Source organism: Suillus fuscotomentosus (assembly GCF_016647785.1).
Source record: "Suillus fuscotomentosus strain FC203 chromosome Unknown F5891scaffold_12, whole genome shotgun sequence".
In the NCBI taxonomy this organism is placed as follows: domain Eukaryota; kingdom Fungi; phylum Basidiomycota; class Agaricomycetes; order Boletales; family Suillaceae; genus Suillus; species Suillus fuscotomentosus.
Window position 1 is genome coordinate 447,174 of NW_024539524.1, and position 23,068 is coordinate 470,241.

Sequence of the window (23,068 nt, forward strand, 5' to 3'; positions counted from 1 at the left end):
GGCGCCTGGCCAGAGGGCGCAGAGCCAAAGGGCGCCTGGCCAGAGGGCGCAGAGCCAAAGGGTGCTTGGCCAGATGGCGCAGAGCCAAAGGGCGCCTGGCCAGAGGGCGCAGAGCCAAAGGGCGCTTGGCCAGATGGCGCAGAGCCAAAGGGCGCCTGGCCAGAGGGCGCAGAGCCAAAGGGCGCTTGGCCAGATGGCGCAGAGCCAAAGGGCGCCTGGCCAGAGGGCGCAGAGTTGAAGGGCGCCTGGCCAGAGGGCGCAGAGCCAAAGGACGCCTGGCCAGAGGGCGCAGGGACGAAGGGCGCCTGACCAGAGGTCTGGGCACCTTGGGTGAGAGCGAAGAAGTTAGCAGCGTGATCAGTTCCAGGGCGTGATGAGACGGTCTTGACGGATAGAGCAGGGTTTGTCCCCATGATGGAGAGGAGCTCGTCATACCACGGGAACGTATGTAGTACTTGCGCTGTAATTTTTATTAGTTTAATCTGATTAAATATAAATATAAAAAACATACCGTGCAGATTTTGAGCGACGTCGTTTGGCATGACGCCGGCACCCGTCGAGTTTAATTTGTCGTGACATTCACGAAACCTTTTTTTGAGACTGGAGGGAATGTTAGTACACATGTGAATCGATACGAAAAATCGTACCTCATGATATGATTGTTGGTCGAGTCGCGAAACTTATCCGGCACCTCAGCGTATTGCGCCGCATAGTTAGGATCAGCCTGGAAAACATGGCGGGCGACGACAGAGCAAACCGAGAGTTTATCCTTGCCCGATGGGCGATCACCCTCGGTATGCGATTGTTTCCCGTCCGAAAAGAACAGAACTCGGCAGTCTGCTGGATGGTTGCGGAGGTACTCGATAACCCTCTGGGTGCGAGAGGGGTCCGCCTGCCACTGCACGACGAGCTTGGGTGCCTGGGCAGCATGATCGTTACCTCGAGTACTCCGAGATTTTCCTCGGCCACGGGTGACGGGTCCTTGGTTGTAGTCCATAGATTTGGGCTGCAAACACTTGAGGCGTGCAGAACGACGAGGACGTGGTGGTCGAATGACAGGCATAGTTTTCGAAGTCCGAAACTATGCCGATGTGCCGCATGTCCTATGCGTGTTGTTCCTGCCTGAATTGTCAGTTTCTAACCGAAGTTACCGAGCTTTACCGAGCTTTACCGAAAATTCCCATTTTACTCTGAGTACCATTAATATAGCCCTGGCTGATAACTTTTCTCTAACTCTCTTTAACTAAATCTACTTTTAGTAATTTTGCATGGGAGATTGGGGTGGGAAGGTAACGCGCTGCGCCAATATAGCATGACTTTCCTGATCGAACATGCCTGGGACCACATGGAGAGTATTTCACTACTTGATTTCCTCACAGATGCAGAGAAGGTATGAGGATGGCACCAGGCCTGTGGGAACCTCTTATATGATTCAGATGACTGTAGCTCGTCAGAGTATTCGGGTGTGCTCCTATATATAGACCGCAGTCAATAGCCTTCTCAGTCGCCAAGATGGGACTGTGACGAATCACTTTTTCAACATGATTCTACGGAATTTGAAGAATCTACGTATCCTGTTCAAACGTTCATTCTCAAATGGGGACTCTTGTTATCTTGCTCCACGGTGACGTCTCGATTATAAGAATGGAACTTTTACATATATCATACTGACCGGACACTTCATCCCCCCTTTCAAGGTTCCACATAATGCGAGATCTACCCATCGAACTTGTTAGCGCTGTCGTTCAGGACGTTTCCGCGACAGTCGATCTTCTTCATTTACGCAGCTTGAACCGGTCATATAGAGAGCTGGTCACTCCCCACGCATTCAGCAAGCTTCACATCAAAAATAGTATACAGAGTGCACAAAATTGCCGCCAGATCATCGGTGCCGCAAGCCTTGCTATTCATGTTCGAGAAGTTGTCTACGATTCTCGTGACAATGAGCACTTCCGGCTTCCACCCGACAATATAGGCAAGTCAATTTCCATTCGCCCACGCTCCAGAGTCTAATTAGGGCCGCATGCATAGATTCCGCGGATGCTGGCAGTGAGCTTGAAGAAGTATTGACCCATGCATTTTGCGGAATAACCGCACTTCCCGAAATTGAAAGCGTCGTGCTCAACTTTTGGCCGTCATTTCTCTGCCAGGAGTCGGGGAGAGAGATCTGCGAGAACCCATTTTGGTTCATAAATCGGCAGCTCACCCTCCTTCACGCCATTTATCATGGTATGAAGACATCTCGTCTAACTGCCTTGTCTTTCAACAACGTGATTTTGCCTTCCACTGGCTACGACTTCGTGTCGTCCCTTATAGATTCGCCCCTGTCGCATATTTCTGTGTCAGTTGTGTCTAATGCCGAAGTCAGTGCTTGGTCAGCTTCAAATAACATCAACGGTTCACTTGGAGCACTCTTGCCTCCCTCCAATCCCACCCTGAAATCAATTGTGCTACGTAGCCCCCAGGGTGCCTACCACAGCCTGGCTACTCGGCTTTCTTCATTCTACTATCCATCCCTCGAATCGCTCGTGCTCGAAAATATAATTTTCGATCATACGCCCTCATTTGATGGCGTTGAGGAGTTTGTTATCCGTCACAAGAATACCCTGCAACGACTTGAGCTGCAATCATGCGCATGCTACGTGCCGGACCCAGCAACTGATGTCAGGCAGTGGTCAACCATCTGGCAACGATGGGCTGCCGAACTCACTAGTTTGACAGAGTTCGTCGTTAACAATGGCGATCACAGATATGTCCTCTTCGACATTGATCGGGGTTATATTCCCCATAGAGAGATCAGCACCTTGGTGTACGAGGATGATTCGTCAAGTTTACAGGTGTTTAAAGAAGAAATAGCGGCTGGTCAAGTTGCAGTGGTGTAATCTATTTCGATGTCTGTACCATCAAGCTAGTTGATACTTGAAATCTTGATGCATGGAGTTTTGTGATGACGACCTTTAAGATTTCAATGACTCGAACTTCACAACATGACGAGTCGGTAACCGATCAACTTACAGCCGTTTGAGATACTACAGTAATGTCATTGGCGGTTTTTTTCACGTGTGCGAGACAAGAAAGGAAATCATTTTTAAGCCCTTCAAACGACACTGGCTGAGCCTTTGGCAACACCGAAAACAACTTTCTTTGTCCCTATATGCGATGGTTAACCGCAGAATCAGCAAATATATTAAGGAATGCGCTCTTTGACTCTGGGACCATGGGTGGGATTTAAAGGATATTGCTGCATTCACGTTGGACCTATCCTCCGATTGATGATCTTCAAGTTCGCCTTCATGGACACCGAGTTCTTTGACTTCTACCTCACTGTCTTCGGCTTGTGACTGGTTCTCTTCGTCACTGAACGTTGAACAGCCATTCGGCCTCCGAAAGGTATATCACCTTGTCATTTTTGATGGTGGATGAGAGTGAATCCAGGCATTCGAGGACCTCATCCAGTCTGGTTTCTTTCGGAGCTTGATGGTGAGCTTCTTTGTTTCTTATTTGCCATGGATGAAGACTTGTACGATGGTGTGAAATAAACACAATACTATGGTTGAAAAGACTTAGATATTAAGTAGAACTGCAGGAAGTCGCGTCCTGACATGGACATCCAAGACGCGTCGTGTCTGCGATTTCCAGTGATTTCCTTTTTGGTCACGCACGTGAAAAAAATCGCCAATGACATTAGTTTCTCAAACGGCTGTAACGAGCTCACGCCCGTTGTGCCTTCGGCACAAATCGAAGGAGCGCTATGCGCTCCTTCAGGGGAGGAAAATGAGTGTTGTTCCTTCGTCACAGGAAGCCAAGGAGGGCTACGCCCTCCTTTGGCTTCCTGGCCTCAGGCTGCATCCTAATAAATTGTGCATTTTGAATGATTTTGAAATACATTTATGAGCAGCTTTTCAAAAAAAACTCAATCTACTACACAACATAAAATAAAAAAATATGTAACAGTATCATTGAATGTATTCATTTTCCCATTTTTCCCTGCTTCCCATCTCCCATCTAGGGATCAGCAGGGGTATGGGAAACCCTTGAGGGTAGGGGTAGGAATTTGGACCTGAAGACCCCTGTACCCCTGGGAATATATCCCCAAATTGATTACCATAGGAGTGATGGATACATATAAAATTTTGAAGTTGTACATTTGCCTTCAAATGGTAAAATATATGTGATTGGAAAAAGTGTTACCCTGAGGTATACCCATGGTATCTATCTCTGGTACCCTTCAAAAACCCACACTTACACTGTGGGTGATGGTATATTGGTAAGTAAGGGTAAGGGTTTCACCTCAGATACCCTAGGGTATACCCATGCTAATCCTGTCTCCCGTCTCCCATCTCCCATCTCCCGTCTCCCATCTCCTGTCTCCTGTCTCCTGTCTCCTGTCTCCTGTCTCCTGTCTCCTGTCTCCTGTCTCCTGTCTCCTGTCTCCTGTCTCCTGTCTCCTGTCTCCTGTCTCCTGTCTCCTGTCTCCTGTCTCCTGTCTCCTGTCTCCTGTCTCCTGTCTCCCGTCTCCCGTCTCCCGTCTCCCGTCTCCCGTCTCCCGTCTCCCGTCTCCCGTCTCCCGTCTCCCGTCCTCTGGTTCTCTGGTTCTCCCAGTTTCCCATTCCCATTTTCCTGTCCTCCCATTTTCCAGTTTTTGAGTCTCTAAGTGATCTTTTTCTCCCTTTTTTTTTTTTTTTTCATAACCTTCTGTCATTCATCTCCCAATCTCTTTTATCTCATATTTGTTTTCCCCCTGTCTGTCATTGTATTATATGTTGTTCCATTATTTGCTCTATGTATACTACCATAACAATTACAGTAGGAAAAACACTCAAATCTAATCACACATCTCCCTTGCCCTGCTCAAACACATATTTTTTCATTATTTAATGCCATGTACACATACAGTTACCAAGGTCGTGCTAAGTTCCCAAAGGGCGACGCTATTTGAGTCGGCGTTCGAAAACACGTGACAAAACCACGCGAGCTGCCAAATCGAGGTTAAGCGAGGTAAGCGAAAACCACATGGCCTTTGGCGAAATACGCGAAATACGCGCAAACCACGCGAGCGCGCGAAAGTTCCCGAAACTGTTCTACTTTACTTCTTAAGACTAGTCCACACCCGTTCTGCCTTCAGCACAGGTCGCAAAAAAAGAGCGCTTCATGCTCTTTTTAAGCTCCCTGGCCTCAGCTTCATCCCAATAATTCAGAAGGCTCCTGATGAGCATTGTTCCTTCGTCACAGGAAGCCAAGGAGGGTTGCACCCTCTTTTGACTTCAGGCTGCATCCTAATAAATTGTACATTTTGGACACTTTTGAAATACATTTATGAGTAGCTTTTTTGAAAAAACTCAAAGTACAATCTATCACACCACATAAAAGTACATTTACAATATGTAAGGATGAAACATTTGATCCTGTGGAACCAATTTCCATGACTTTCCTGCCTGTGCTGGGCCTTCATACAGATTTGTTCACACACAGTCAGCTTTACACTGCACTATTGAGTGTGCAATGTCAAAGAGACATTCAGGCACTATTTCCTACAGAGGCCGAGGAGAAGACTATGGCAAACATAGTATACAGACACACAATGTTTGAAGGTGATTGGTACTCTTGTAGTACATAAGATCAGTCTGTTCCCTATGTTCTTTGAGCAGGATTTTGACAAATGTAAAAATACAAAATATGTAACAGTATCATTGAATGTATTTATTTTCCCATTTTTCCCTGCCTCCCATCTCCCACTGTGCCCCATGTCCTCCCGTTTCCCATCTCCCGTCTCCCGTCTCCCGTCTCCCGTCTCCCGTCTCCCGTCTCCTGTCTCCCGTCTCCCGTCTCCCGTCTCCCGTCTCCCGTCTCCCGTCTCCCGTCTCCCGTCTCCCGTCTCCCGTCTCCCGTCTCCCGTCTCCCGTCTCCCGTCTCCCGTCTCCCGTCTCCCGTCTCCCGTCTCCCGTCTCCTGTCTCCCGTCTCCCGTCTCCCGTCTCCCGTCTCCCGTCTCCCGTCTCCGTCCCGTCTCCCGTCTCCCGTCTCCCGTCTCCCGTCTCCCGTCTCCCGTCTCCCGTCTCCCGTCTCCCGTCTCCCGTCTCCCGTCTCCCGTCTCCCGTCTCCCGTCTCCCGTCTCCCGTCTCCCGTCTCCCGTCTCCCGTCTCCTGTCTCCCGTCTCTGTTCTCTCAGTCTCCCATCTCCTGTCTCCTGTTCTCCCATTTCCCCATTTTCCTGTCATCACATTCTCTGGTTTTTGAGTCTACATTGTCTTTGTCTCCTTTTTTTATTTGAATCTTATCTCCTGTCACCACATTTGTTATCTCCCTGTATGTAATTGTATCATATGTTGTTCCATTTATGTACATATACAGTCACTACTAATAATTGCAGTAGGCAAAACACTCAAATCCTGTTGTCCCCCTGCTCAAACACATTATTTAATGCCATGTACACATACAGTTACCAATGTTGTCGCGCAACATTCCCAATGGGTGACGTTGTTTGAGTCGCCGCTCGAAATATACATGAAAACCACGCGAGTTTCCAAATCGAGGTTAAGCGAGGTAAGCGAAAACCATGTGGCCTTAGGCGAATCTAAGCGTATCTAAGCGTATCTAAGCGTATCTAAACGAAAACCACATGGCGCTACGCGAAAACCACGCGAGCGCGCGAACATTTCCGAAACCTTTCTCCCTTTCTTCTTAAGATTATATTTTGACCAAGTCCTGCGCCATATTTACAGCTGTTATCTATGTAGCCGAACCGGCCCCAAGCAAGTCGACACCTAGATTCGATCGAGGGTTTGAAATTCAACGATCCTGCTTGCAATCACGGGAAATTGGCGACAAATTAGCTGGCCACGCCAAATTCCCTAGCGGATCCCCAAGTTGCCAACGTTCAATACATGCCCAATGAGCAACCTCATTGGAAATCGATATCGATACCCAGACGTCACCCCGCTTGTTAAGCATGTTTGAAAGGTCGTCAACCTGTACTCACACAATACATCCATGTTCAACTGATGTGATATCATCCTTAGCCTTATAACCTGTTGTTGTGCGTGATGTGCACACCAACCCCAGTAGTTTTTCACTGTTGGACATTGCTGTAGGTGCCTGGGCCCTGCTTGTATTGTTGTAAGAAGAAGCAGAACAAGAATCTCGAAACGGAGATTATGCAAAATCAGCCTCACAGAACCGAGGCTATGATGCGAGCCCGGAGGTCGCAGTGAATCAGTGAAGAGGGGTCAATATAGCATGGGCAACACGGTGCATAGACGCGCAATGGACATATTGTTTTCGTCGTTCACTGTCTATAAGACCATATAGGTTGGAGAGAGCGGTCGCAGTATGATTGACGAAACAGTAAGTAGAGCTACTGAATGGATAAATAAGTATCAGCGGACGGACATAAGCTAGAAAGGACTTCGACGACATACTTTACACATGCAATCCTCACAACCATTCGTACACCCTCTGCGACTTTAACTGCTGGCGTTCTTAGCAAGATATCTTGCGTTCACAGCGACGAAATGGTATGCGACTACGGTGATCATAGCAAGGGCACCAAGATAGTTCGCCAGGTTGTACAGCGTCTGGTGGCTTATCATTTTGGAAGCAAAGGAGTGGGCGTGACCTAGTCAATCATGGTTCAGATATTGAGGTCGACGGCTATTACATATGACACGTACTTTTGGCTTGGTAGTCGTTGTTGGTCAAAACACTTCAAAATAAAGCAGTTAACCATGTCACATATGTGTGATGTGACACAACCTGGCGTTAGTTGTTCTTGTTTGTTCCGGAAGACATCGGGTACTAAACATCCAACGCCGCAACCTGCGACTCAGCCAACGTCGGTGTACTACTTCGCCCATCATGCGTCCCACTGCTACACGTCTAGATGGAATGCCTGGACGTATGTTTTTTTTTTTCCATTTTTCCTATGGAACAGTTGTACTAATTTCGAGCTTACAGCTAAATCATTTGTGGGTCATCTTGCAGCCCAAACATCATGCTGCTGTTCTTACCTCTTCTTCCACAGTGCCCTTGGTGGGGTGACACCAGCATACACAAACAAAGGGGAGTGGTTGTCTACAGTGCGTCATCTATCCCACTGTCCTCTTGAAGCAAGGCACTAACTTCGGGTCGTGCTTCGTATCTGTCGCGTCAATTGTCGTCGTGTTCTCACCACGATGCGGCTTCTTTCTCTCGCCTTATTTCGGCACTGGTAGCTGTCTCGCCATTCAGACAGCGCGGCTCAAAAGCTATAATTAGAGGCTGGCTATTCAACGGCTACAGGCGTCTCGCTGCCCAAGTTCCCTACTGGATAGTCCCCTTTGCTATCGGTACGTGTCACCTGTTGCATCCATTCATAAACCGCCTCATCGGATTACAGGATATGGAACCTACACGTGGGGCAATAGTCGTTACGCTTGGCAAAACAGCAAGGCTGGACATATTGCACTTGGTGACCACCACCACTGAGGTATCATGTTAGATTCACCAGTTTCGAAATAGACTTGTTTTCTTTCCAAGGCACACGTCTTCGTGATAACTAATTGGGCGCGTGTCTTAACCAGACTGTTCGTTTCTCCCCTGAGCTGGCTGAACTCTAACTCCTACACGTAACTTGATGATAGCATACCAGTAAACGATGGCTTAATATTCGATGCATGATTATCCCAAAGCCAACCTCGTCGCCCTAAGGAGCCATGTGGCCTAAGTGGAAAGCAACCTTTACATCGCTCTTATGCAAGAGGCAAAAGGCCAGGAATTCCCCGGCGTCGTGCAAGGGATAATTTTTAGCTGCAAAATTCGAGTTTCTGAACTTCTACAGAGGTATTGACAGCACATTGGACCACCGTGACAAAATCGACATTTCGTACCTCTCGTATCCGGCACTGGCTTGGCCGCGACAGAAACCGGCAAGAATCCTCACTCCACCTTACTCTGGGATACACGTTCTTTTGGCAGGAGCTCAGGCAAGCAGTGTGTTCCAGAGCCAGACTCGATTCTAATCAGCCTTATTCAGCAGCCGAAGTCAAACTTTCTGCTTTCTGCTTGCCCGGACGAGACGTTACACTACGTGTCATTGCACCTCGCAGAAGACATGCTCACAATGCATCGACTTTTTGATGATCCCACGTAATTGTATACATAACGCATGCATGGCCTATGTACATTATGGGGTAACAAATTGATAAGAAGGGTCATAATGCATAAAGTACTGCATAAATGTATTATTCTGCTTTGGCGGCATTGTTTCTTTGGAATAGGTGGTGGTGAGCAAACAGTGTATCCGAAGCACAGACCCCGTGATAAGCACTAAGCCCGCAGCATCCTGCAAAACATTCACTCCTCAGACTTGAGCTTGGATTCTGCCGAGGCATGGGAGAATTTCAAGGTGATGACAGAGGCATTACAGATCATGAGACGCGCACGAGTGATGAAGTCATCCGAGTCGATGATGCTGACAATTGCGAATCGTGACCGCTGTGATCATGATTACGACTGATTGCGCATTGAGAGGGCTTATAAATATGATATCGCCCAGTTCGATATCATCATTACTCTCCTCTCCTCTCATAACTTTATCAACTTGAAAGATGTCCTCAGTCCGCCCCTTGTTCGTGGTCGCCGGTATCGGCAATGGCACCGGTAAGTCCTTCTCATTGGGTCCAAACACACGTGCCTGACGTCTTGCACAGGCACCGGAGCTGCAACCGCGTACGTAGTACTACCTCCTTCCTCACCAACTTGTACTGATAGTGTGTGAACAAACAGCAGCCGTCTCTTCGCCAAATCTGGCTACAGAGTCGCTCTTATCTCTCGAGGACCAGAGTACCTCAATAAACTCGCTACAGAGATCAGCCAGGCAGGCGGAGAGGTGCTGACTCCTATCCATATGTGCGCTCCTATTCAGTCACGTTGACCAGATCCTTTGGAACAGGCTGCAGCATTCCCTCTCAATGACTACACCACCCCATCTATCAAGTCAGCGTTCGCTGCCCTCAAGTCTCACTGGCCATCATCCCCTCTCCGCGTCGCGGTCTTCAACGCGGGCTACGGTGTCTGGAAGCCATTCCTTGATATCACGGAAGACGAAGTCCGTGAGTCGATCGACACCAACGTTTTAGCGGCTTTCGCCTTTTCACGCGAGGCTCTTCTTGAGTTTACAAAGCTTGAGCTTGAGACCGCGAATGAGGGCGGAGTTGCTGGCAATGCTCGTAAAAGGGGCACCCTTATTTTCACTGGCGCAACGGCTTCTATCCGAGGCAACGTCCTGACCTCTGCATTTTCTGCGAGCAAGTTTGGGATAAGGGCTTTGTCGCAGAGCTTAGCTAAGGAGTTCGCCAAGCAGAACATACATGTAGGTGTCTTCTGCATCGTCTTGGGATTGCTTGTGGACTGATATCTTGACTTTTAGGTCGCTCATGTGAGTCCCTACCTTCTGGTACTAATAGTATTTATGAACGTTCAAACGCGCTGCTCAGAGCATTATCGATGGCGGTAAGCATAGTGTCAGCATCCTCAAAGCATTGTCTAATGAGGAACAGGCATCATCACTGACCGCACCAAATCTCACCACAACAACCCTTCTTGGGAGGCTGATCAGGATGTCCGACTTGATCCTAATTCTATCGCCAAGGTTTGAGTATTCTTGCGGCAATACGCACTTAAACTCACCACACCCCTCAGTCGTACTTGTACCTCGTCGAACAAGATAGTTCAGCCTGGACTTGGGAAATTGACCGTAAGCGTAGCTCCAATTTGCCATTACCCCGTCTTCACCCTCTTCCAAACAGTGCGTCCTGCTCATGAAAAGTGGTGAGCAACTCGACCAGCAAGTTTTGGTCTAGAGTCAAAGCGCAATTGGATTTGTAAGTCTTGCTATGTAGTTATATTGTTGGTGCCTATATGCGCCTTGTTTTCATTTGTTACATCCTGTTCTTCCGCTCCTCAAAAGTATCTTTCACCTGCAGTTAAATGTGTCGTAGCAACCAGAAAGTTAGACAGAAACACCATCTTACCTGCTGCAAAAATCCTACCGTCTGTGATCACGCGCATGCCAACATGTGCGAGGGCCTTTGAGACAGCGAGACATGCATCGTGAGCAGCCTGCGAACGTGCCGAGTCGGTGAATGCTGGAGTATGGTTACCGCCTCCCGGTACCGTTGGTATCGCTGTGACGTGGTTCGGGTGTCAGTAATCATCAGAGACAGAAAAGATAACTGTACGAACAAAACCCGGGGTGTAAGCCAGGCATCACTGGTGGACAATGGCTCTCAAAGTCTGCCAGACATCACGACAAAGACGTACAATATGAAATATTCCCTAAAGTGAAATTAGTGAACTTGTTTGAGATATACTATACAAGCACACTTACAAAATCGGTCGAGGCGCCGCTGATCCCATATTCATAGTCAATGACGCCGTACTTCTTCCTAACTACATCAGACAGTTCATCACCTGGAAGAATTCTAGGATGAATCACGGGGTTGCCATCAAGAAGACACACCGAGGACTTTATTCTGCACAAGTTCGTTCCCAGTGTGTCCTCTGTTAACTTTAACTTTCGTCCCGGTTGCAAGTGCTGCTGCTCTGTGCGAAGTCTGGGATTAGGGTGACGTGAATACCGGATAATAACTCACTCAAAGCAGGGAACGACACGCTTGAGCGTCTCTTCCGCTTCAACAGTGGTTGGCGCACGGATATAATAACTGGAGCATGTCAATAGCTGCGTCAAGTCTGTGGAGTCAACCCACACTTACTACATCTTTGAGTTATCTGGGATGACTGTCGCACACGCTCTCAAATGTATATCCAGCGCTTAATGACAGACACTTACTACTCTGTGCCCAATCATGGCCCTGAATAATTCCATGCACACGATGCGTAGGCTTAATCTGCTGGCGCAGTAAAGCGATGTTTGTATATGCCAGGACAGCTGCATCCAGCGCATTCTTTCCTTCCCAGGGGCTAAGTGCAGCGTGCGCACTATGAGGAACGAGTCAGAGTTCAAGCCAGACGGACATCGGGAGACCGCACGTGTGACCTGAGTAATCTATCTCCAGACGTATAACTGCAAGGCAGCTGCTCAAACTGATGGAGTGGAGAGGCCCAGGACCAGGGTGGCACCTATCATGAACGTAAGTCGACGAGAAAATAACAGAGATCAGCCAGGTCTGGTCACGGACATAAGACACGCGTCCATCTCTTTGTATGCTCCCCTCTCCCACAGCTTCACTTTCCCAATCCCGCCTTCTTCAGCTATTGAGGGTATGCGATGATCGTGATCTATCCATCACGATCAGGAGAAAATGACATACCAGGTGTACCAAGAAGAATCACCTTCCCGTCGATACTAAGCTGTTCCATCGCTGCTTTTGCCGCGCAGGCGACGGCGACACCTGCGATGCCGATAAGATTATGTCCACACGCATGTCCAATGCCCGGGAGCGCATCCATCTCTGAGTTCACCCCTAGAACGCGTCCGCCCAGCCCGTGGGTGTAGGTCGCCACCCATGCAGTCTCCAGAAGGTGATGCCTCGTGACTTCGAAACCGTGGGTCTCTAGGAAGGAGGTATATGCATCATGAGCGTATCTGAGGGACCGATAATTAGTTTGATTGCCCGCCGATTGGTTGCGATTTGGGTTCGAGATGCGGGCATACCTTTCTTCATATCTAAGCTCCGGGTGATCTGCACATTCACTAGTATATCGGTGTTTCTTGTGGGCGAAATACATGATCTTACCATGAATATCAAGACTCAGTTCCCGTAACTTGCCACTGAGACTATCGATAGCAGTTTCTACGACCTTAAGGATATCTGGTCGATAAACGTCCCCTTCTTCCAGTGTCGGTTTGACCTTATAGTCATCTTCTGGCCGCCAAAGAACATCAGCTTGACCTATTGTCATGTCAGAAACAACTTGAAAGAGTTAGAATGATAGTCAATTCCAGACTGGCAATTAGTACTGGCGGAGACTGATAATCTCAGGCCAACTGGCACTAGCCATATCTTTGGACAGAATTATTTTCTAGGATTAGAACTTCGAGATCTTGTGGTCTGGAAGTCTAACTTCTAGCGCCGCTGACTTGGAGTCGGGATTCGGGACTGACCGGTACGAACGACATCAACCAAAGTCGGCCGGTGACGATCATGAGACGAGGCACATACCCGCACCCTAAGTTAGCGGCTTAATGACCATGGTTACGTAATCAAATAGCGATTACAAGCAAAGGTATATACGTTATACAGATAGCAGATGAGCACAACAGATGGCACAAAGAAAAATACTAAAATAGCGCGAGCCAGCCAATACAATGCAAATCGTCCGTTATGATGCTGGCGCCTGCGTCAGGCGGGAGTTCACCCGTAAGCGATGTTGTCGGTTTCTGAGATGGACTTCATAGTTCTGCAGCGTATCCCCAGGCCCAGAATTATATAACTGCAAACCAAATAAGTCTGCGTTGGTCCAAGTCTAGTGATGTGGACGAACCTTGCCGGGGCAATCCAGACATTTCATCCTCCACTCTAATACAGTACGCGGGGGAGCTCGACGTAGGATTGCTTCGAACTTGTCATCTGGGTATTGTTCTTGAAGCGAACGAATTGCCGTGGTTAGCCATGGCGGAGGGGCCTGTTCACTTAACATTCAGCATCAATAAGATCCTGGTCTCAGAGGGAAAACGCTCACGTATGAGCCATTTGGAAGTGGATCACTACTTTCCCTGGGTGACTTGGGACGTACAATCCCGTTGCTCGTCGGAGGAGGGGTCCCAGATGACGACGCAACTCCTGCGTGATTAGCACCATTGACTTTTGTGACGCGTTGGGCAAGAGGAGCTTCTGTATCACTAGACGCAGTCGATACTGGCGACATGGCTCTGTCGTCTTCGGAAGCCGGTACAGGTAATCGAGTAGAGATATCGACGAAAAGGTCTAATTTCTGTCGACTAGGCGTATCTTGGCCATCAGCAGCCACCTGAGAATTCGGCGCTCGTCCTTTTCGTTTTACCCCGGTTTTAACCTGTTCTGTTTCGCGCCTGAGGCTCAAATGGTAATCAGGATCTTGGTTATATGTTACAGGACGTGGTCTGCGGTGTCGATGCCAGAATTTGCCTGAATAACGATGAAGCGTCAGGAAGAATTATACTATCAATTAGCCAATAGTATCAACGCACCGCATGTGCCACATTGCGATTTGTCGCCCAAAGGACCCTTTCTTCGTCCGATAGCAACGCTATCCGGACAGCCGCAGTTAGAGCAGTGCCACACCCCATTGATCACATTGGCATGCTGTCCGTCGACAAACTCTTTTTCCTTAGCCTCCCTTTCGAGCTCCTTGGCCTTCTTTGCGACAGCTCGCGAATCGGGGGCAGGGACACTAACTGAGGAGGCAGGTGCTTCAGTGTCAAGGAACGATGAAGGCAACATCGACGTCGATTCAACCGCTGTCGATGGTGTGGGAGCAGTGACCTGAGCACGAGGCCGAAGGACAGAAGAAGGATACGATGGCGCCTTGAACAACCCTTTCGGTTTCTTCTCTTTTCCAGTAGTGACAGCAGTAGATATGATCTGCTGGGGAGGCAGCTGCAGCGGCATGACGCTTGTGCCATTTTCTGAGGCAACCATGTTGGCAATCGTGAGAGAAGCGGCGGCAGCCGCAGCACGTCTCGAAGTAGTTGGCGCGTTCGCAGCGGCCAACGCAAGGGTTGCAGCATCCAGCTCTGGGAAACCCAAGGCAGGTGTGCGGTACGTGCGATTAGGCTCCCGATCTGGCAAGGCAATACCTCGACGTCCTCGAGTATTCCGTTTCCTGCGCTTGGTGAGCTCTTTCTCCCTCTCCTTCTCACTACGTTCAATCTCGCCGTCGCTGAGATAGTTGAGCAAAGGTGTGAACGATGGTACTTGATCCATTGCTCTAGCGCCGGATGCAAGACTGGGTAGGAAGGACATGCGCAGGTCATCGTCTTGGACGGTAGAACCATCTGAGGGGTGACCAACGAGGAACAGCGATTTTTGATAAATTTGAACTTGTTCCCGTATGCAATGTGCGATGGCCGTTCTAGAGAAGAGATCAGTGACGAAGTCATGGACACATAACGCTACGCACTTGAATTCCCCACCAAGGCCCAACTCTTTCGCATATACGTCCGCGAATTGTTCAGGGGAAGCATCCACATTCTCAAGATCCCATTCAAACTGATCATCCAGCTTCATAGATCCGACGATAATGTCGAGCTAGGATCAAAGATTAGCACCAATCCACAGAAATGCAAGCGAGGATCAATCAAATACCTTGATCAAGATCCGTAAATCCTCATGCACCGTCTTCTCATCGATCTCGATCTCATCCACAATGTGTGGTATTTCCTTGTCGGTCTCGAATGCGTCACTTTCCTCGACCGTGACTGAGGCCACCTTACGACGCTTGCGTTGATTCCTCAAGGATATGCTGCGAGTAAATGCGCTTTCTTGCCGTGATCGCTTGCGCCATGATTCCCACCATTTCACGTCCTCGTCGTCAAGACTACCCCGGTCCACCATGGTCAGGTCATCATCTTCAAGAAGCTTGCGATTATAGTCGTCGGCAATGTCGTCAGCGTCCGTCTCCCGCATGTCTGCCTCATTCCCGTCTTCTTCGTCTGCCTTATAGCCGTCCGTTAGCGCCATCTCCCTCGCTGAGGATGGAGGTTTCCAGTCGCCGTCAACGCGGGCAATATGAGCCTTGAAGTCGCTCAACTGCTCTTGAATCGCTCTCGTGATGACACCGTGATAACTCTGGGGTAGCGCATAATCCTCGACGAGCGTCTGCGCAAAATGCTCGGGAGTGATGACAGGATCTAAACGATGTCAGCAACGAAAGCTACTCTAGGCAAGAGGCTTACCATTTAGATTCCATACAAAGGTCTCGCGCATCTTATGATGCTCCACATCGAACTCAAGTCTGATCGGCACGAGTTGCTCAGGGCGGTTGGCCAGCTGAGGTGGAAGTTTCCTGGGGCTATTGAACCCGCGGGAATCAATCAATCTCCCCAAACAAAAGAAGACACAGCAAAAACTCACATCCGAATGCCTTCTCTCCTCACACCCTTCTTCCTCGAATTGATATTCGAGCCCCGGTCCGCATTGGGTGCTCTTGGATATCTCACATCGAAACGTTCGGGCCTACGGTTCATGCCCATGGTCGGAACATGATCACGTTCCCACCAGGCACTTCGCGACGCAGGACCATGCGTGCGCAATTCCTGGGCCATACGTGCTTGTTTGGTACGGTGTAGTGCATCGTATGTTGTATCGCGCTTCATGATTTCCTTCAACATAGTGATCTCCGATGGGGTCAGCAATTTTACTGGATCTTCGACTTTGACCTGCGAGGAAGTAACAGCGTCTTCGGAATCAGTCGCACCTTCGACAGGCACCTTCTCGTCTTCGCCATCGGTGGTTGCTTCGGGTTTCGAATGTACGGTGTAAGGGATCAACGAGATCTTGGTTACGGCGGGATTGAGCCCTGCAAGATGAGGGGGGAGTTTCGGAACCGCAGCTGCGCCTGGATGTGGTGCGGCGGGGTTTGGGGTGCCGGAAAGCGCCGGTGTGGCGGGTATCTCTCCGGCCTTGCGAACAAGAGGCATGGGGGAACGGTGGCCGGAGGGGATTTGACGGGCAGGGGATTGCTGATGCGTGTTGATTGGCGGTTGGGATTGTTGCCGAGGCATGGCACCCATGCTACCAGCCATATTTCCCAATCCCTGGATGCTGGCATTGTCAAGACTCTGACCCATAAACGGTGTAGCAGACGCCGGAGGTATACTCTGGAGCATGGCAACGCAATAACGGGTAAAAGAACGATTGCCGAGTCAGTTTACGATGCGTGAAGGACGGAGGTGCACTCCTCACCTGTTCGCGTGCATGGAGCGAGCTCGAGCGTTCTCTCTGCACCATCTGATCTCTTTCTGGTCGCTGAATGGATTGAGGAATCACAGGGGGGCCCATAAGACCTCCCCCCGCTCCGCCTAGCATGCTGCCACCGGCTCCTAAACCGCCGATAGTGTTGGCATTCATGTTCACTGAGCCAAGATTACCCATGCCGCCCATACTGGGTACATTCCCCATGCTACCTACACCAGCATTGCCCATTGTCCCCATGGCGGTGTTCATATTGCCGCCCATACTCATGTTCATGCCACCACCAGGGGCGCCACTCATGGGGGCACCATGCATTCCCATTCCACCGCTTGGCATCCCTGTCATTCCAAGGTTGATCTGGCCGCCCATGTTACCGGGCATGCCTCCAGGAGGGCCACCAGCAAGATTCATCATCCCCGACATCCTCGGTGATTGCTTTGGCGACGCAGCAAGTCCATGCGCAGAATCCGCTCTCGTCGGAGGGTGATTCAAATGCGGATTCATATTCATATTTTGAACCTGGTTCATCACGGGGTTGATATTCGACGGAGCCATGTTCATGTGCATGACGGAATTCATGTTCTGCTGGGCCTGGATTGGGTTCATCACAGGGTTGATATTCGAGGCCTGGTTCATGTGAGGGTTGATGTTACTGCTAGTGTTCATGTTAGGATTGATGTTGGCACTGGGCGGCATGTTAAGGTGCGGGTTTAGATTCATGGATTGCTGATTCATCCGTGGATTAACGTTCGGAACACCCATGCCGCTGCTAGAAGTACCGGGTCGAGAGGATGGTGGGGGCATCAAGCCAGAATCAAGGTTATGATGGGAGTGATGGGAACGAATGGACGCAGATGAAGAGGGGCGATCGGTGACCTGAGAGATGTCCTGCGGCTGTTGGCTGGGCTGCCTGTCATGCGATTGACTTGAGGCACGGTCGTGTCTCCCATGTTGGCTCGGTGGGCGATCGTGCGTCAGGCTTGGGCCCCGCTCGTGATGTTGCTGATTAGGAGCGCTTGACGGTTGAGCTAGGCCAAGTTGATGCCGTTGCTGCTGGAAGAGGGCACGATCCTGTGGCGACATCTGCGACCAACGCTGAGGCGTTATGGGCATGCGTACCTGAGGGTTGCTGAGGTTTGGCATACCGCTCATCATGTTGGACATGCCCATGTTGGCGCTCATGTTCTGCATACCGGTAGGCATGTTCATCGCACCTCCGTTGATGTTGGGCATGGAGTTGCCAATATTCAAATTCTGCATTCCACCGGCACCCATGTTCATCCCGGCCATTCCACTCATACCCGGGTGCATGGTGCCCATAGAGGTTTGGCTCATGCCGCCTTGCTGCTGTTGAAGGAGCTGCGCAGGGGTGAGCGTCAAATTAGAGCCTTGCGAATGTAGTTGTTGAGCCATAAGCTGTGACGGGGAAGCTGACATGAGCTGCGAGGGCGATATGGACTGGCCCTGGCCCTGCGTAGAACCAAGATTAGGCGTGGAAGGGGGGATGGACTGCTGAGAGGCCTGGTAGTTTGGAAATTTGGCCATCATGCCATTCTGTGAATTTTGGGGGTTCTGAAAAGCGGCGAGGATGGATGGATTGATGTTGTTCATGTTCATGTTCATCGGCATGTTGTTCATGGACATGTTGTGTGAATTCATCGACATGGCTGGGTTCATAGGTACACCCATGTTGTTGCCGGGATTCATGGGCATGTTTGCACCGTTCATTTGGGAGATGCCGGGATTGGTGTTCATGGGCATTCCAAAGGACATGTTGGAGGAGGTAGGTCGTTGGGAGAATTGATTGTGACCTAGTTGAGTGGAACTAGGTTGCATTGCTAATTGCGGGGGGTAGTTCATTGTAGGTCGTCTAAGTTATTAGATGTTGATGAGGACAGTGTCCAGCTAGGACATGCATGAGAGACGCACGAGTTTAGGGTCGTTAGCGCCCGACCCAGACGTTAGTGCTATACGGGAACACATAGTTAACACGGGGGGACGGTAGAGGGGACAAGTGGAGCTTACGTTTTACAACAGGTTCTGACCAAGTTAGAGGAATTCGGATCGAGAGATAGCGTCGAAGATCTGTGATAACAAATGCTAAACGAGAAAATGGATATGATGAGATTTTATTGACCGGCCGGAAAGCGCGGGCATGCTCCTGCGTTTACTTTTGATTGTACCAATGGATTTCACTTACCAACAAAAAACCTGTCCTGCGACTCAAAAGTAACTCGGAACGACTGCTGCGGAACTGTTCCCAGGGAACGAAACTCGGCAAAAGAATAACGCACAGACCCAGTTGAAGCGTTAAAGTAGTAAAAATGAAGTCTCTTGTGTTATCCTGTAATGCCCTTGAATCAAGGGCTAGAATGGCGTGGTGACAGGTCGCCAATGGTTGTCGTGTCTTGCCTGCTTGCGCGAAAAAACAAGCCAACAGTCAACACAATGTACAGTCACACTTCCCTGTCACATGTCACGCTAAACCATCTATCTCGCTGTGGCGTTACTCTCAACACCCTCCTCAACGATGTCTGGCAGTCCTCTATACTATCTCAACAATACCCATAATCAATGGAACACGATGGAATGAAGGAATGAAGAAGTGCCTCCGCATGTACCCGCCGATCCGAAAAAAGATGACACCCCCAAGGGACCTGACATTTAACGGACTTAACGGGTCCACGCTGCGGACACAAATACACCCAAACCCTCCATGCCATCCGCTTTCCCGAAGATCTTCTCCAGAATAACGTTAGTGATCCTCGAACATCGATTCGAGTCGTTCGTGCAATTAACCTTGTCCTTCATCACGATCTGATCCCCTCCTCACAGCGAATCCAACAAACTCATCCATTCACCAGGACTGCTAATAATACTAATAACCCATTAGCCTCCGTGGCAATCGCCAAGATGTATCATAGCTCCGGTTCGTTACGATTTGTTGTGGGTCAAAGTCCCTGTTCAGGATGCGGCTACCTCCTCGAATGTCGGTGTACGTTTACCATGCTCGTAACTTATGCACACTGCCCCCGTTCGACATGTCGCATATTCACCTCTGACGCCTGCAAGAACTCACGTTCATTTAGCGCCCGCAACACCCATATCTGATAAGATAAGGTTGGGTCTAGCAGCAGAACGTGGACTTAGTGAAGGTACTTGACCAGATACATCCTACATCGCTGTAAATCTATCCCCGCAAGAAACTCGTAAGTTACTACTTGTCATCTAGGCTGTAACTTACCTTACGCATGTGCGCAGTTCTAGGTCTTTCCGTCTTCCCAAGAGACTGCTTGTCATCTAATTCATCGCCTTACACATGTGTGCGGTTTTAAGTTTTTCCGGTCATCGTTGTCGTAACGCTGAATTTTCTATGGCGAGGTTCTTGCCATCCAATCAGTGTCATCTATAAAGCCAAAATGATTCGATATCTATCACATGCTGATCAACAATATCAGCACATCTCAAGTCAAAAAAAAAACAAGAAATTTACTGTTTTGTTCTAGAGGACATTCCGAATTTCATCGCTCATCCTTTAGACAGTCAGCATAATAAAGAAGACAGACCTATTTTCGTTCTATCTGGTCATCCAGGGTGTGCAGTCCATGCTTGTGAAAGCCTCGCATTTGGTACTGCGGTATCCACTTTGCCAATTCAAGGCTAGCCTTCCTCTGTTGCTGTCTAAGCAACTTAAAGTAAGTCGCTGGGCTGTGCTGATGATAGTGCAAACTGAAGCACAGACAGGAACAACAGTCTGCCTTGCGCAACAGGTGACGCTCGAGATGTACGCTCGCTCTGTTTACTGCTCTCTGATTTTTGATACCACACAAGGGTTTTCTAGAAATGGAAGCGAATTGTCTGGGTGGGCAATAATTGATGTTTAAGGTGAATGACCTGGTATGCCGATACATGCGCCGCTCTCCGGGAGTATAAATTTTCCTCACACAGCAACTTGTAGCAACACCCGGATCGCCATTGTATGTGATTAAATCGTTGGCGTCGACAATTATTTGTCATGTTTCTCTCGAACCCAACGTATTGGCAATGAAGACCCCTCGCTGGGCGATCATCGTTGCGAGCGCGGAAATTCGATTCAATCAAATTTCCCTGGAGGATCCATGCATGCATCACTGATAGTGAAACTATCTGAACCATAACACCGCGCCGCTCATTTCAATGAGCGCATTATGATTCCACCCAACTTCCTTCAACTAGGCAACTTGAATAACTTTCATTTCGGCTGTGGATACGACCATTTGAATAATATGTATCATACAGTTACTCAACAGTAACTCGATGGCGCTTATGTTCCCGCGAAGATCACCTCCCGCCGAGAGCTTTCACCCTGCACGGATATATTAATAAGGAAGAGATTTGAAGCTCCGGGATCGAACCTAGATAATGCTTGATAGTTTACCATGCGGCAAGCTAGGACATGAGCCATCACCTTACTAGCCGCCGCCACAGCAGTATTAATTGCTTACTATACTCATTGCCTTACGTTGGCTTTAAGGATGCTCCTCGAGAGTCACGCTAGCGAAATTTTTTGATTGATACTAGTAAGCAGTGCGGTAGTAGACGAGGTAACAGATGGCATTGTTCCAAGAACGTGACTTATCCTTATCTCCTATCTCCAACTCGGTCATAAACTGTTATTATATATTTATGGCTGAAATTGCAAATTCGTTACAAAGTTCTTCAGTGACGGCGAGACCAAGTCACCATACCCACATGCAACCCTTTCAAATCAGGTGCTGACGTCTCACATTAGAAACCATGTGGACCCTAGTGGACTCTAGCAGGCCTCAATTGGTCCTTCAAATTGCAAATTTCTTACAAAGTTCTGCACGACCTTTGGACAGTCAGCCGGCAGGTAGTAAGCGGAGTAATTGTCATGTTGGATCAGACTGACGATCCATTGTGCCAATTCCGTCGACCTCCCCGCACGCGAATATGACAATGTCTTCTACATGTGAGCCGATATTTTCCCGTGCTATACTACACGATCCTAACTCGTCGATATCATATGATTTTTCTATACTAGGGTACCTAGCAGTCTTCAACCATGACTGAGATAATATACTTATATAATTCGGCTGTTGCCGACTCGCTGTCAACTCATGATGGCCAAAAACTTGATCAGCGCCAACAACCGTGCCCGGCAATCCACTGACAGAAGGTTTCGGTTTGGTTTTACTCCGTTTGTCAACCACCAACAGCGCTCAATATTGGTCTCTATGCACATAGGCTCCCTTTAGTCCGTGGAGGGCTCGGACGCGCAAACACAGCCCCCGGAATTTCAGCTCGTTTGGAGTAAGGAGTGTGTAAAGATAAGTCCAAAAACATGTTTAAGCTTTGACTTCAAATTTTTACATGGTGTCAGTGATCGTAATTGAGGGAGTGGCACGACCGCCAGAAGATGCGCGTCGCGCGAACATTCCCTGTGGCAATGTAGCGCTACGCTCAATTCATAGTTGAGTGGGTATGAGTGGGTTAAAGAACATACCTGCGAGCGACATAACAAGAAACATCGTTCTGGACATTTCGAAGATTAACACCGCACGTATTCTACCGAGTCGGGACTTGTACCCCTCCGAGGTCTTGGCGGTAAGAGCATCATTATCGGCTGTCATAAGCGGATAGGTTGAAAGCGATTAATAATTTATCAGCATCAGGGATATCAGACCTCGTGTGTTATGCATGGCCGCATTCTCAATATAGCACTATGAATCCATCAAGGAGGCAGGAGCGGACCAATCTTACTGAGTGCCTGTACCTCCAGGGGGGTAGTCACTTGTATTCGCCAATCCGATGGTGCCAGCGAAGAGAGTGGAGAGCGGAGCCATTCTTGTCCATGAGGACCATGCGTGTTTCGACCTGTCCAGGAAACTTGAAGCTCGGTAATAACCGCGATGTTGATTTCGGTGATACTACCTACTAGTAGTAGTAGTGCTGCTCCTGTGCATCAAGACTTCTAGTGGTAGATCTTGATAGCCCAAGTGTACGTTTGCCATTGAATCACAATAGTACTAGTGTGGAAGAAACTTTCATCATGCCACCAGCTGCTGAAATGATTTACCGGAAGGCATACGAACTCTATCCCTTCATGCCATAATTACAACATCCGGGAACTCAATAGCGATCTTCGATTTCAGGTCACCGTTTTGAATTTGGCAAGA

The 23,068-nt window shown here is 49.0% G+C and overlaps 5 protein-coding genes across 5 annotated transcripts; 3 read left to right on the forward strand and 2 right to left on the reverse strand.

Annotated features, from left to right (window-relative positions):
• The first annotated feature begins 1,442 nt into the window (after positions 1 to 1,442).
• On the forward strand, positions 1,443 to 2,898 carry F5891DRAFT_1017259 (uncharacterized protein). The gene is made up of 2 exons (XM_041360989.1): positions 1,443 to 1,975; positions 2,032 to 2,898. The coding sequence occupies exons 1-2, from the start codon at positions 1,708 to 1,710 to the stop codon at positions 2,880 to 2,882; spliced, it is 1,119 nt and encodes a 372-aa protein (XP_041229187.1). The 5' UTR covers positions 1,443 to 1,707; the 3' UTR covers positions 2,883 to 2,898.
• A 4,866-nt stretch (positions 2,899 to 7,764) lies between these two features.
• Positions 7,765 to 8,681, forward strand: F5891DRAFT_78392 (cytochrome b-c1 complex subunit 8). Its single transcript, XM_041373216.1, has 5 exons — positions 7,765 to 7,891; positions 7,951 to 7,961; positions 8,018 to 8,072; positions 8,208 to 8,321; positions 8,372 to 8,681. Exons 1-5 carry the CDS (start codon positions 7,852 to 7,854, stop codon positions 8,458 to 8,460), a joined length of 309 nt encoding a protein of 102 aa, XP_041229188.1. The 5' UTR covers positions 7,765 to 7,851; the 3' UTR covers positions 8,461 to 8,681.
• A 900-nt stretch (positions 8,682 to 9,581) lies between these two features.
• Positions 9,582 to 10,866, forward strand: F5891DRAFT_1210194 (uncharacterized protein; the record flags this gene model as incomplete). The annotated part of the gene is made up of 9 exons (XM_041369167.1): positions 9,582 to 9,633; positions 9,684 to 9,702; positions 9,760 to 9,862; positions 9,926 to 10,345; positions 10,403 to 10,411; positions 10,470 to 10,485; positions 10,533 to 10,624; positions 10,675 to 10,729; positions 10,782 to 10,866. 9 exons carry the CDS (start codon positions 9,582 to 9,584, stop codon positions 10,805 to 10,807), a joined length of 792 nt encoding a protein of 263 aa, XP_041229189.1. The 3' UTR covers positions 10,808 to 10,866.
• A 69-nt stretch (positions 10,867 to 10,935) lies between these two features.
• Positions 10,936 to 12,897, reverse strand: F5891DRAFT_1127075 (uncharacterized protein; the record flags this gene model as incomplete). The annotated part of the gene is made up of 14 exons (XM_041364148.1): positions 10,936 to 10,952; positions 11,007 to 11,159; positions 11,218 to 11,244; positions 11,296 to 11,310; positions 11,359 to 11,445; positions 11,495 to 11,577; positions 11,628 to 11,696; positions 11,748 to 11,772; positions 11,825 to 11,973; positions 12,025 to 12,114; positions 12,174 to 12,246; positions 12,306 to 12,580; positions 12,650 to 12,677; positions 12,732 to 12,897. The coding sequence occupies 14 exons, from the start codon at positions 12,895 to 12,897 to the stop codon at positions 10,936 to 10,938; spliced, it is 1,257 nt and encodes a 418-aa protein (XP_041229190.1).
• Positions 12,898 to 13,136: 239 nt separating this feature from the next.
• F5891DRAFT_1017306 (uncharacterized protein) lies at positions 13,137 to 19,112 on the reverse strand. Its single transcript, XM_041360990.1, is given in 10 exon segments — positions 13,137 to 13,428; positions 13,480 to 13,620; positions 13,678 to 14,102; positions 14,165 to 14,613; positions 14,626 to 15,048; positions 15,097 to 15,224; positions 15,282 to 15,826; positions 15,872 to 15,987; positions 16,050 to 16,795; positions 16,881 to 19,112. 10 exon segments carry the CDS (start codon positions 18,747 to 18,749, stop codon positions 13,318 to 13,320), a joined length of 4,953 nt encoding a protein of 1,650 aa, XP_041229191.1. The 5' UTR covers positions 18,750 to 19,112; the 3' UTR covers positions 13,137 to 13,317.
• Between the last annotated feature and the right edge of the window lie 3,956 nt (positions 19,113 to 23,068).